This window comes from Vitis vinifera, chromosome 15, assembly GCF_030704535.1.
Source record: "Vitis vinifera cultivar Pinot Noir 40024 chromosome 15, ASM3070453v1".
Classification (NCBI taxonomy): domain Eukaryota; kingdom Viridiplantae; phylum Streptophyta; class Magnoliopsida; order Vitales; family Vitaceae; genus Vitis; species Vitis vinifera.
The window spans coordinates 144407-159164 of NC_081819.1; the positions used below are offsets into that span (position 1 = coordinate 144407).

The window sequence follows — 14758 nt, forward strand, 5'->3', positions numbered from 1 at the left end:
CGACGATCGAATCGGTTGAACCGATGGTTGGAACCGAACGAACCGATCGATTCAATTTTTATTTTTATTTTTAAGCTAAAAAAACTTTTTTTTTAAGCCAAAAAAACATTTTTATGCATTTTGCACCAAAATGACGTTTCCTAAGGGAACTGGATCACTCTATAAGGAGCTCATCCAACCCATTTGTCATCAAGCCCAATGAGCTTTTATCTTACAAGTTAATGATTCTTGCATGCCTTTTATACCCCACAATCCTTATATTATTCATTTTCGATGTGGGACTAGTTAGTGAGAAGAAAAAAAATTTGCAAGCCCATGGCCTTCACCACCACCATAAAAAATGCCTAACCAGGTGGTGGACAACGTGCATGAAGCCATACGTTGGGCTACTGATTACCTCCTCAAGGCCTCTGCTCAGCTGCCACACGCTCTCTATGTTCAGGTGGGCTTGGAACTATTGATTTGGTTAAGTTATTGAACCCTGACCCAATAAATTTTTCGGGTCAATGATCAAATTGGATTCGATTCTGAAAAAAATTAGCCAACCACTTGGCATTAAGATTATGCAGTTGTTCGTTTAACCTAATTTACAAGATCAAATCCTATTGTTTAGGTATCAGAGAGCGCAAGTAATTACGATCCAAAACAAATTAAAAAAAATTAAAAATTAAAACTTCAGTAAGAAAGTCGTATCCTAATACAGAAATAGGAGGCAGACAGATCTAACGAATGGATTTAAGAAAAAACAATCAATTCTTCGGCAGGTAGGTGACCCGGTAGCCGACCACAAGTGCTGGGTACGGCCAGAGGATATGGACACTCCACGAACGGTGTACAAGGTCACCATCAGATCCTGGATCAGATGTTGCGGGTGAAACAGCTGCTGCACTTGCTGCTTCTTCTTGCGTCTTCAAACATCTTGACGCTCACTACTCTAAGACACTCTTAGAAACTGCAGAGAAGGCTTTCAATTTTGCCAACAGGCATAGGGCCAAATACAGTGACTCCCTCCACTCTGCTGTCTGTCTTTTCTACTGCTCATACTCTGGCTACCTTGTAAGTTCTCATTCTCCATAACAGCAATAAACCGTTCTTCATTATTAACTTGTCTTTATGGAATTTCCAGGATGAACTACAATGGGCTGCAGCATGGCTTTATCAGGCTACCAAAAATTCTTCCTACCTCCAGTATGCCATTTCCACAGCAGCTGAAAACGATTGTGACGCGTTCAGTTGGGATAACAAGCTGCCAGGAACTAGGGTGCTATTATCACGAGTATACCTTCATTGTTTTTTCACTAATTTGGAAACTAACTCCCCATTTTTCCATTCAATTTTTGAAGTAATCAATCAACCTACAGTAACAGAAGAGGTAAGAGTAATTAAACTGTATAGCAAATTGATCAACATATAATTACTGTTATTGCAGTATTCATTGGTAGCAGATGGGGGAGATAAATCTGCTGCCAGATTCGGTGAGGAAGCAAAGAGGTATATATGCAGCGTGTTACCCAACTTGCAATATACACCAGGTGGACTTATGTACAAGATGAATGCCACCAATTTACAGTATGTGACAACCTCAACTTTTCTATTCACTGCCTATGTAAGTACTTGAAGACTTCCAAAGAAACCTTTAGCTGTGGGTAGTATGGTAATTACGCCATCGCTGTTGAGGCATCATGCAAAGAGGCAGATATGTTTTTGTAAACTAATTGCAAAAGAATGAGAATGGAAAAGAAAATTGTATAGAAATATGATATACAAACAATAAGCCTGTGCATATATAATACAATTGAAAATATTTCTCACTGTGCATGTTGCCACTTGATCTTTAAACATTGAAAAATGATGCTTCACATGTGTGTGTGTGTGTGTGTGTGGTGTCCAATTGTATAGGTCATTAATCATATACAAATCTGTGAGGGAAAGGTTATCATTCATATAAAAATCAGTTAGCAATTTAAGAAGAGCTCTTTGACACTTGCAATGTCAAATGAATAATGTGTTAGTTTCAAACACACCTCTTCTATTTTGTCAAATGAACTGAGCTTCAAAACATACTTTTGGATGGCTTGAGCAAACTACATTCTATTATTAGAGTTGGTTGATGTGCTGCTTCACTTCAGCGCACACTTGAAGGGTTATTTGTTTGTGAACAGCTCTAATGCTTCTTAAAAAGTTCTCGTTGTTTTAGATGGTACAGGCTCACATTTCCCTTATCATTCAAATTCACAATGTTATATTGATGGCATGGAGAATGAGCTACCTTTTGTGTTTCAGATGGTAGAAACTCATGTTTCTATTGTGTATGTTTCCATCTTATTCTTGTGGTTACCTACAGATAAATTACATACTTGGTGACAACCCAAAAGGAATGTCATACATGGTCGGGTATGGGGAGAAATATCCTCAGAGGATCCACCATAGAGGCTCTTCCTTGCCTAGTCTTCAACAGAAATCTAAGCCCTTTGGTTGTGGCGATGCTTTCCAGTCCTACTACTACACTTCTGAACCAAATCCTAACATCTTAATCTTAATTGGAGCAGTTGTTGGGGGGGCCAACCATGATGACGAGTTCTGCGATGATCGAGATAACTATGCCCAATCAGAGCCTGCAACATACATCAATGCACCTCTAGTTGGAAGCTTAGCATACTTGGCTGCAAGCTTTGGATCCTAGACCTGTGCAACTTTATGGTTTCTATAATATTGCTACACTGATGAAATCTAGGTCTTTGATTCAATTTACCTATGCTTCTATTTTTTCTCTACATTGATCTCTTTTTCGCTCACTAAGGAGACAGGCATGCATGCATGCTAAAGTCAAGAATCATGCTAGTGACCAGTTTTTTGCTTAAAATAAATTTGATTTCAAATTTGATATATCATTCCTTGAACTCAGGAATCCAAGGGCATGACCGTCATTTTATATCAATCAGAAGACCCAACATGAAAATTATGCTTAAAACAAATAATAGCTTGTTTGATTTACTACTTGCAATTGTTTTAAGCATCATTTCCATGTTGGACCTTCAGACTCATTGCACATGAAGACTGTCGTTGCCCTAGGGCCCAAGTTAAGTGTGACAATGCAAGCAGCTGTTTGATGGGGAGCCCGTGTTCTCTAACCATCCAATTGTTTATACTGTTTTAATTGCAAGCTCAAGTAGCTTCAGTGGGAACTACGTTTAGAGAAAATGAACCACCACACTGGTCAGATGCCTAATTTTCCATTTTTGGGGCTTTGGGAGTGCCCAAGTGCAACACCGCAAAAGAAGATTACTGAAAATGAATGGGGGAAAAGAATAGGTGAAGAGAGAGTTCAAACATTTTCTTGAGTTTGTTTGGCTACTGCCCAATATCTTCACACTAATCACCTCTTTCATAAAATGTTTTTACACCATTACCATTGAGTTTTTCACCCCAAAAATTTTCAGGTAGCCTGAGATTCTTGTGTCAATCCCATTTTTCTTCTTCTACCTTTCATGGACAGCACAAAGAAGGAAAAAGGAAATCCTAGTTTCTTATGAAAGAACTGAGCTGCGTTCAGGTTTGAGCTGTGTCAGAACTTGAAAGTATGGCAATTTGATCAAAAAAAAATTGAACCTGTTATGCAATATGAAATGTGGTAGTCTAGCCAGAACTGTTAAATTACAAGTTCCAAGTCAAGCATGTAAAGTCTGCAGATGTTGGTTAGATTTTATAATTACTAGGAGCAACATCATGTCATTAAGTAATGATATCATATGGAATTATAATTTTTTATTTAAAAAAAAAAAAAAACCTAATTTAAAGTCAGACTCATTTGAACAGCGATGTGTTATTGAACCTAATATGCAAGTTCCAAAATATTTACAGATAACCGTCCAAAAATTAAAAAATGCAGCAGTTGGATCAGAAGGTCCAGAGAACTGCTAGCTTCTCCTATATTTACTAAATTTGATACATCCTATGTACTTTGGGCTATGCCTCAAGAATCTCAACTGAATAGTAGCATTTCTAACATTAGCTAGTTGGGATTTCTAAGGCTTTATTGATTCCACAATCTCATTTTTTTCACTATCAGTAGTAAATAATGAAATGGAAGGGTTAGATATATAAGAGGGCATCCGGCAAACAAAGTGATTACAGAAAATCTTATGCACCTGTATGGAGTCCTGCATGCACCTTACTGCTGCAGATCATTGAGTTGCCTTATTCATATTCATACACTATTCCCAGAATGAAAAGCCTCTCTCTCTTGTAACTTTTCGGGTCTCAGGTTGTTGGCGAAAATCTCTTCCCAAATCAACATTCTTGGAGGTGACTAGGGTTTTTTTGCTAGACTGGCCATGATCTGATTGATTGTCTTTTAAATCTATCATCCGCACATCTGCAGTTTCCTTACCTGAAATCCAAGCCTGAAGCATATCTTCTGTCTTTGGTTCTGGCAAAAATTGCTTTTCCTTCATCTCTATATAATACTTGTATGCTTCTTCCAGCTTTCCATTCAAAAACAGCCCATGTATCAGCACAATATATGAGCTACGATCAGGACCAACTCCATTCTCACTCATCTCACTCCACAGCTTAAAGACATTATCAAGTTGGCGCCATCGACAAAATCTTCTGATCAACATGATGTAAGTATCTTTATCTGGGTGGCAGCCTGTCTCTTTCATCTTCTCCAAGAGCATAAACACTTCTTCTCCTGACTTTAGAATCCGAAAGAAGGCATGGTAAGTCCTAATTGTGGGGGAAAGGCCCCGCTGCAACATCTCATCAAACACCTCTTTGGCTTCATTTATTTTCCTGGCCCTAGACAGAGGCTTGATCAATGAGTTATAAGTAACAGAGTCTGGAGCAATACCCTTGCCTTCCATTGCTTTCATGAGATTGAGAGCTTCTTTCACAAAACTAGCTTTAGCAAGAGCATGAACAACTGCATTATAAACTTTCCTGTCTGGAGCAATTTCCATTTCCTTCATCTGGTTGAAAAGCTTGAGCACCTTATTAAGGTTAGTGACTTTAGAGTAGCAAGATATGATACTGGAGTATGAGACTACATCCCTTTGGATTCCTCTGTTGCTCATCTCCCTCCAAAATCTCTCAGCCTCACGCATGCTACCAATCACATTGCACCATCCATTAAGAATAATGTTGAAGCTCTTGGTATCAAAGGGGAAAACATTTCTGTTGCAAAATAGCAGCTGCTCAGCATCTTGAACGTTTTTGTATCGGCAAAGGGCGGACAAAAGGTTTTGGAATTCTTCGATCCCAACACCAAACTTAAACTGCTTGTGAGCATAAAAAGTGTTTATAGCCTTTCCGACATCATGGACAGCGCAGTATCTCCTGATCATGATGGAGAGGGTGTGCGGAGTGACAAGAGAAGTGCCGGTCCTACCTCCTCTCATCTCATCAATCAAGGCCCAAGCAGTGTCGAACTTTCTCATTTTGCCCAAAATGGAAATCATTGAGTGGTATGCGCGCAGGGAATGCGCATAACCAGGCTGCTTGGCAGCCCACAGAAAAAAGGTAAATGCTGCTTCCCAGTGATTGCGGACCCGGGAAAGGACCTCCACCACCAATTCCGATGAGGCAGCAACGCCGCAGCTCTCAAGCTTATGTTTCACCAAGGACATACTGCTCCCTGGTTCCTGTAATATGTCCACAATCCTCCTCACGAATTCCCCGTTTTCTCCATTGTTGGTGTCTGAATTCCCATTTACATTGTTGGAGCAATAACGGAGAGAAGAGAAGAGGGTTGGGGCACTCGGGAGAGGTTGAGTTGGGGTGCGGGTTTGAGTGGGAGAAGGCCAAAAATCAATAGAAACGAGGATGGGCTTGGGAGATTGAATGGGAACATGGGAACGAAGCAGAAGAGAGAAAGCGACAAGCCTGGTAGGCGGCCTTGTTGATATTTTCCACATTTGTAGGGATTGAATTTGTTGGAATTGGAAGAGGAGCAGTTAGACTTGCACAGGGACTTGGGAGCAGAAGGTGTTTGTGAAAATGACTGAAAGAATATGATCCGAGTCGCAACTTGCAACCAGTAGGAGATCTCAGAAACAACTCTGTACAAGGAAAACGGGGCACTGAGAAATCTACTCGCAGGTGTCAAGGTAAGTGCTCTGGAGTCTAGGATGGAGAATCGAGACCGGAGAGGGAGGGCTGTTTCATCTTGTTTGCTAAAGGGAGAATTGTGTTTTGAGCTCAATCGGCCTAAAAATTAACATTTCATCCATATAACTTTCATAATTAAAAATGATATAAGATGTTAAAAGACCAATATATCTTTCAAATTTCTATATATTAACTTTTAAGAATATAAAATAATAATGAACTAAAATACCCAATGACCTTTTACATAAGTTTTTTTGTCTTTATTGTACCACTATTCATGCAACCATAATAATTCTATTTTAACAATTTGGATTTTTCATTGTTTTTTTTAAAAAAAAATTATAAATAATTGAAAATCAGCATTATTTTCTATTTTAAATTATAAATAAAGAAAAATTATGTTCAAAAACTATTTTAAAAAATACTTTCTAAAAAAATGGTAATAAGATTTATATTTTTTATATTTTCTTTTTGAAAAAACATTTAATTAAAAAATGAAAACTATTTTTAAAAATAAAAATTGAAAACCTTGTTTAGTACTATTTTTTTATATGAAAATAATAAAAAAAATTAAATTTCATTAATTGATTATCCATTTTTATTTTTTTTTCCATTAGTTATATTAATAATAAAAAAAATATAGGATGTTTACAATCAAACAAAGAAATTGATAAATTATGTGTTTTTTGTGGGACTATCTTTTACATGAAAAATAATCAAAATAACTAAATTATATATATTTATTACTCTTTTTAATTTTATTTTCTTTATTTATTTTTTGTCTAATAGAAAATTTTAATATATCCATAATTAACAAAGTAATAAATCAATTGTACACATTTTAATCTATTAAAATAAATTACTTTCTAATTTAAATAAATAAAATGAAATAAGTAAATAAATTTGGTGTTATTTCTATTTTTTAACATATCTTATATCAATATTTTTTATGGTTAAATAATGTTTTTATTTTTTATTTCTTTAATTCCAAAAATAAAATGAAATAAATAAATAAATTTGGTATATTCCAACTGATCTTATATTCATATTTCTTATGGTTAAATAAATTTTTTATTCTTTTTTCTTTATTTCCAAAAATAAAAGGAAACAAATAAATAAACTTGGCTCAAATAATAGTTTTTAAGTAATTTTTTTGTTTTATTTTTAATTACATTTTGCATTGAAAATAAAATAAAATAACTTTTTATTTGAGTCACTATACAAGGTATTTACATTAAATGTACATAACAAATATACTAACTGTACAAGGGTGTACAAGACTATTATTTGTGAAGGATTTTAAGTGATTTTGAAAAACTTGTTTTGTTTATTTCCCCTAATCGAGGATAAATGACATTATTTACACACATTGGTTAAACATACATTCATTTCATGCACTTTATCTAACTTGTATATGGTCATTTGAATAGGTACCTCACTTTTGATAATTGTAAAACAAAATTATACAACATTTTTTCTTCTTTTTTAAAACCAAACCAATGCAAACATGGTTAACCAACTTATTGTCATATATTCATGAGATGATGTATGAAATTTGAGTTATCGTATAAGGGTATTACACTGTACAAGACAAATTTACTAATTGTACAAAGGTATACAAGACTATTTTTTTGTTAAAGATTTCAAGTGATTTTGAAAAACTTTCCCATTTTTTTCCACTCAAAGATTTTTTCCCTCACTCAAATTCTCTCACTCAAGAATTTTTTCGAATTTTATTTTTAAATTTCATCATCAAATTTTTGTAATTGCATATTTTGTTTTTGTAGTTTTAGCAATGTTCTTTCTTTCCACTATTTTTTTTTTCTTTGTGAAATTTTATCCAAATGAATCTACATTTAAAATTATAATCATATTTATCAAAATTTTTACTAAGATTATCTTTAATTCTTTTAATATATTTATACTCATTTATTTAGAAAATGAAAAACTAATTTTTTTTGTAAACATGTTCTATTACCTTTCAAGTAAAAAATTAACTAAGTTTGAAAGTCAATAAAAAAAATTAAATACCACTTTCAATAATTTTTAGATAAAATTTTATATAATATATTTTATTTGAAATTTAATTTCTAAAGTTTCACTAAAAAATTGTATTGACAATTTTGTTGTTGTGAATCAAAATATTTGGCATTAGTCTATCTAGATAAGAAAAATTATTAATATAATATTAGAACTTCATATCTTAGTTATTTTTTTCAATAAATTTATCTTTTTAAAAATTATAAAATAAAAACATTAAAAATTAAAAAGCTAAAAGGACATATATATATATATAATAAAGTGAAGTGATAGTCCATTTTTAAATTTTTTTAAATATGGTTAATGTAGAAAATATAAAAAATAATTAAAAATAAAAGAAAAATATAAATGAAAGGGTAATATAAATTTAAAATAAAAAATGAAAAATTAAACTAAAATATAAATACAAAAAGAAAAAAAAAATATTTGGATGAAAAATCCCAAAATTTTTATCAATGCTTATAATAAGAGCAAAAAGATTCAATATCTTTAAAAATGAAAAACAAAAAAAACATTATTACTTTTTATTTGACATAAAATAGAAATATAGATTGGAAGAAAAAAAAAAGTTAGAAATGAGTAATACTTAATAGGGAATAGAAAAGGGGAAAAAACACAAAAAAAATTGAAATTTAGACTCACTTGTGCCTATGTAAGGGTTAAGGGTATTTTAGAGATTAATGAAGGACAATATTATTCATCTTAATTTTCATACTTTGTTTAAGTCTTGGGCTTAACTGCATGATATATGGACCAAATGTTAATTTTTGGGCCCAAAACACAATTCTCCCTTTGCTAAAAACCAAAAAGTAGACAATTTTTTTTTTTTGTCCTTTAAATTTAAGGGGTTTCACAAATTGCTTTTAAAAACAGTTTTCAAAAAAAAAAAAAAAACTCTTTGATATAAATTAGTTTTAATTTGTTTTAAATATGATTTTTATATTTTGATTTTATAAAATAAAATAATAATAATTCAGTTTATATTATAAGAGACATAGACTAAATGTTAAAATCAATGTCAATACACCAAAAGGATGGATAGTTAAGTCTAACTTTGTTACATCATATCTTGTTTTTAGGGACTCAATCCCAATAAGTATAAGTGTCATTCATATGGAATCAAATACTACTAGTAACCTAGTATAATGTCACAAGATGCTTCAAATGACCCTTCCCATGGGCTTATATAGGAGGTGGGAAGTTTCTGGAGACTCCTAGAGTCATCTACACTAAGCCATTGGTGGGAAGAATGTGGAAGGTTCTAGAAATGTCTACACATCTCTACACTATGGTGGAATGCATGAGAGGAGTCCAAAGCTTTCTAAAGAATTCTAGAGATTTCTTGTATATTCTTGTACATAGGCTTGTACATAGAATGGTGTAGGGTGTTCTAGAATATTTTTGATTTGTAAGGAACCCTCCAAGGTTTCAAAGAGTTCCATTGGTGCCTATAAATAGGTGAGGGCCTCATTTGGCCAAGGCACCACCCAAATCACTTCCTAACCAAGCAAGTGAGCTTCCAAGCATTGTATAGCTTCCTTTGAAAGCAATAAAGCTTTCATTCTTTAAGAGTTGCCTATTATGCCTTCTAAAGCTTTTGAGTCGTGAGAGTCTTAGCCTAGCAAGCTAAGCATTGAGAGTAAGGCTGACTTAGCAAGATCAAAGGTCTTGACTTGTCTAAGTGTCGCATGAGCTTAGGAAAAGATTAAGTCTGTGACAATAAGCTGTTATAAAAATTTTAATTAGGTTTCTATTACTTGATATAGGATTAATATAGTTTGTTATCAATGTTGTGCAATTAATGAGAAAGAGTTTCATCAAAATAACAAGTCATAAAACACATCATAAAGACCTCACTCTTATAGAATTGAAGAAATCTTATTATAAAGGAAGAGTTAAAATCAATAGAAAAATATTAGCCATTAATGATGACTTAGCTTAATAAGTTGTGTAAAAGCAACGATAACAGATATAACATAACAAAACAAATATGAAAAAGATAATTAAAAGTTATATATTTCTTAAATATCTCACACATTTGATTTGTAAGTGTGGAATAACTAAAAACTATTTCAATAATCAAACTAATTGCAATCACTACAAGGAAAAAATGAGACAATGACAGGGAAAATAAATCATCTTTCTAGCGGTCATCAATTGGGGGTCATTTATTGACAATTGCTTCAAGTCATGTTTTCTTAATGATGTCTATTCTTTCCAATCATCTTTTGTTAATAATGTATATTTTTAACTATCATTATTTCATTTGTTGATTGTTTATTTCTATCATCTTTTCTTAATAATGTCTATCTCTTCCTACATCTACTCTTAATAATGTTTATTTTGACCTGTCATTTTTATTCATTGATGACTATTTTCATGTTGACCTAATATTTTTTTCCTTAATCACTATAATTATACAATGAGTATTTTGAAAATAATTATTTGTACTTTGTTTTATGCATTTGCTAATTACTATGAAAAATTATGATAAAAAAGTTAATTTTAAATAAATAAATAAAATATTATAACCTATTGCAATGTTATTGGAGACCTGTTACAATGTTATTGCGAACTTGTTTAATTTCAACTGTGGTATATCACTCTTATTTTTAATTCAACTAAATATAATATGATAATGAGAGGAAAAAACAATTATTGAACATTGACAAACTTTAAAACCAACAAAACATATATACAAGTAATTAATAATAAATTTATAAAATATGTTGTCCTTGGTTTGCAATTACAGTATTTTGAATATGTACAAAACGTATCCATATATAACAAAAGGATTGATCTATAAACAAAGTTAAAAAATCTCTTATAGCCCATGATTTTGCTTGATAAACAATCTACTCTACACAGCATATGAAACCTATGACTTTCAATGACACTAAGAATTTGCTAGGTAATTCTTTGCATTATCAAGGAAGTAGTGCAATTTAAGACAATAATAAAGGAAAATTTATCAATGATATAAAAGTAAGAAATTAATAGGAAACTCAACAAGTTTTTTGCAATGAGGGCAAAACTTTCATTATAGTGTTCAATATGTTATATATAACAATTAATAAGAACCATTGTACGTGCCAAAACACCTAAGTAGTTTGTTAGATTTGCAAAATACTTCCCAATAGGTGTACCTCGGGCATTGTATTTGACAGAAAACTTTACTCCTTTGCTTTTATTCTTTGTTATTTCAGGTTTAGTAGTCATCCCCCTATGTTTGATCACGTATTCGTTTCCTTTTTCAAGAGTCATATTTGTATACTGACTATTGTGCATATATATATATATATATATATATATATATATATATATATATATATAAACACTTTTGTTTTTCAAATGCCTCAATTATAACAAACAATATAATTTAGTTTTCGATTTCCAATTATGAGAAACTAATTTGCAACACAAACACAAAGAAAGAAACAACAAAGTATTTTATTGTTGGTTATAACAATGTTTGCAACAAAATGTAAATAATTCATGTATCAAGTAAAGAATATATATAAAATTTAACCACATGAGCCATTGAGAAAATAAAGCTAATCTTAAAAGAGAAAACACCCAATAAGGGGGGTGAATTGGGGTTTAAAAAAAAAAAAATTTAAGCACGAGAGGAGCAAATATAAAAAGATAAGGTAAGAGAAATCGAACTCAAATTTTATAGTGGTTTGACACTTCCTTACCTACGCCCACTCTCCTCAAGCTCCTAATCGAGTGAGGGTTCCATTAACTTGAAGCTTCAACCAAGCTTCTAATCACCTTTACACTTGGATTCCTGCTCCAATGGGCTCTTACACAATCTCTTCAAGTCTCAACTCACTTGAAGGCTTTGTCACTCAAATAAGAAGTTTAAGTCTCTCAACCTAACTCAACAGTGGCTCAAATACAACTCAAGGCTAGGATGAATCACAAAGGTGCACTAAAGAGTATGCAAATGGAGATTTAATGCACCAAGAAAAGAATGACAACTTTTAAGTTAAGAACAAGTAGGTAAACAAATAAATGCAGGTGTTCTCTTGCTCATAAATGAAGTGGAGCTCTCTATTTATAGGTTTCTAACCTCGGGAGCCAAAAATACCAAAAAGCAGTCTCAACTGGTTCACTAGTCGTCGGAGTATTGAATGCTTGGTAAGTGATTGTTACCCTCGATTGGACCTCGACCGGGAAGGCAAATCCCTCGACCAAGAAAGAAATGCTACTGGAAGAGAGAGAGTTTTTTTGCACCTCTCGACTGGACCTCGACCAGGAAGGGGTAATTGGTCGACCGGTACACTAGCCTATTTGGCCAATGCCTCGATTGGTTCATCATTTTTAGCTCGAAAACCTATCTTTTATGGTCTTTTTACTTCTAGCACTTGGGCAAGGTCTTTAAGTAAAATTATATGTCAATTTTGAAACGTTTTGCCTAAGGTTCATTTGCAATGTTAGATATTGGAGCCAGTAAAAACCTTTTATTTGAAACCTTAGTACCTCAAGAAGACTAGCAAATACTAGTTCAACCAATAGAATTAGTCCAATATAATCAACAAAAACCAATTTTACTAGTATATTTCAAATGTACCAATCATAATTAACAACATAACCTTAGTGTTACCTCAAACTTATCTTGTACCCACTATAAGTTTATATCATTTCATTTTAGGATTAAATTTTGTACATTCTTTACAAGAAGGGATAACAATACAAAATAACCAAGTTAGTTTTCATCCTAAAACCACAACAATTGTTTATACAAACATAGAAAATACATCAAATAAAAATCATAATGTAACCTCTCATCAGATTAACAAAATAGAAGCACAAAAGGATAGTATAATAAATGATTATTAAGAACAACTAAGGAATGCAAATAAGTTATAAAACCTTATATTAGAAGCAAAAAAAATAGGAATTATAGGATAAAACCCACAAAAACATTGGCATATAAATAAAACAACTTGTAAAATACCAATTAAAAACCAGATTTAGCAATAAAAACGAAAGATATAGCATGTAACCTTATAGATACAAAGGAATTCAAAATTCAAATAGAATAACTATTTCAGAATAACCTCATTAGACCAAGCTTTAGTTCCCATAGATCTTTAGCCTTTTTAGTAAGAAACCATAATGAAGAAAAAAGAGGAAAAACTAGGATGGTTATTAATTATAAAATATTAAATGATAATACATATGGCGATTCCTATGAAATTCCAAATAAAGATTCTTTAATGAATTTCATTCAATGATGTAAATACTTTTTTCTCAGCTAGATTGTAAAAGTGGATTTTGGCATTTGGAATTTTAAAAGAGCTCATTAATGATTTAAAAGAGAAATTTGAAAAGGAAAGATTTAGAAAAAAAAATTCTTGACTTGGAATACTATTAAAATAAAGTATTTGTCTATACATTAGCAAATACAAAATAAAACCTTAAAACGTTTTTACATAGATAAAGCACACCTAGCAAGTTTCCTAAGGATTGTTCATTCACTTAAAACATATAAATATCATTTCCATCCTTATATGTCTTTTAAATAATAAATAATAAATAATCAAATAGTTCATTCTCTATTAATCTACTAGCAAAATACAACCTAATTTGGACAACTAAAAGACATTGGAATGGTGGCAAATATACCTTGTGCTACAATTAATACAAGTTTATTTTATTTAAATGGAGTAAAAACTCAATTATTTCGATAAGCAGAATTCGGTTATCCCTTGCCACAAAACATAATCTCAAATAGAATATGTATTTATGTGCGACAATAGTATTATAATATGTATGTCTAGAAATGAAACAACGTTTTAAAAATCATTTAAGGATATTCATAATCCATGAAACAATTCATGATACATGTAGTTGAGATTTATGGATTAACATATTTTGGATTGTGTTGTCTTCTATCAAAATTATCTCAACAAACTTTGTATGAAAATGAATTTACATGAATTAAAGAAGGTATGACAAAAGCGAAAGAAGCAATCATACATTACTAGATTTTTTTTCTTTTAGATTCATGAGTTCTTAAAAGTGTAATGAAATTGATATTCAACATATACTATTATGTTATAATCTAACAAATTTATTCACAAAAATATTACCATCTATTATATTGAAAAAAGTTCATAAATAAAATAAAATATCTTAGCTTAAAATCTTGTAAAGGATACTATTGAAAAAAGTATGGTCATGGCAGTTTACCAACAAAATTATTCTTAGTATAGTTACACATGTTACCTTTGGATTATTGATGAAGAATTTAATGCAATTTAATTTAAAACTTCAACTCAAAGCTAATAAATAATGTAAGATAAAAATTAAAACCATAGTTTAGATAAATACCTATGAAAGATCTTTGTAGTTTGAATTATAATCCCTAACGTTGGTAACTTCCTTCTTCAAAGAAGCTACTAGAGTTTCTTATTACTTCAACCTCCAGATTCAAGGTGTAGATGGACACCAAGAAGAACTTGATCCGGAGAAAATAGAAGAGATATAGAAAAACTCAAACCTTCGGGAGAAAAGATGGATCTCTATTGGTAACTTATTTCTTCCAATAAACTACTAGAGTTTCTTATTACTCCACCCTCCAGATTTAAGGTGTAGATGG

General features: G+C 31.7%; 2 protein-coding genes across 3 annotated transcripts; one reads left to right on the forward strand and one right to left on the reverse strand.

The window, feature by feature from the left end:
- The first annotated feature begins 340 nt into the window (after positions 1-340).
- Positions 341-2683, forward strand: LOC100257462 (endoglucanase 1-like). Its single transcript, XM_059743276.1, has 5 exons — positions 341-442; positions 781-1056; positions 1127-1261; positions 1430-1606; positions 2345-2683. The coding sequence occupies exons 1-5, from the start codon at positions 341-343 to the stop codon at positions 2681-2683; spliced, it is 1029 nt and encodes a 342-aa protein (XP_059599259.1).
- Positions 634-6222, reverse strand: LOC100262587 (pentatricopeptide repeat-containing protein At5g15010, mitochondrial). 2 transcript variants are annotated; one of them, XM_002275916.4, is made up of 3 exons: positions 4149-6222; positions 1283-1355; positions 634-1208 (listed from the first exon to the last, which is right to left on the reverse strand). In XM_002275916.4, exon 1 carries the CDS (start codon positions 5913-5915, stop codon positions 4215-4217), a length of 1701 nt encoding a protein of 566 aa, XP_002275952.1. In that variant the 5' UTR covers positions 5916-6222; the 3' UTR covers positions 634-1208; positions 1283-1355; positions 4149-4214. The 2 variants fall into 2 exon arrangements, with proteins under 2 accessions (XP_002275952.1, XP_059599153.1); XM_059743170.1 differs by having other exon boundaries at positions 634-1355.
- Positions 6223-14758: the final 8536 nt, after the last annotated feature.

Excerpts from the sequence above, each read along its gene's own strand:
- LOC100257462 (XM_059743276.1), top strand. The coding sequence starts at position 341 with ATGCCTAACCAGGTGGTGGACAACGTGCATGAAGCCATACGTTGGGCT. Across the intron at positions 443-780 it reads CACACGCTCTCTATGTTCAG|CCGACCACAAGTGCTGGGTA; the intron begins GTGGGCTTGGAA and ends GTGACCCGGTAG. Across the intron at positions 1,262-1,429 it reads ACAAGCTGCCAGGAACTAGG|TATTCATTGGTAGCAGATGG; the intron begins GTGCTATTATCA and ends CTGTTATTGCAG.
- LOC100262587 (XM_002275916.4), bottom strand. The coding sequence starts at position 5,915 with ATGTGGAAAATATCAACAAGGCCGCCTACCAGGCTTGTCGCTTTCTCT.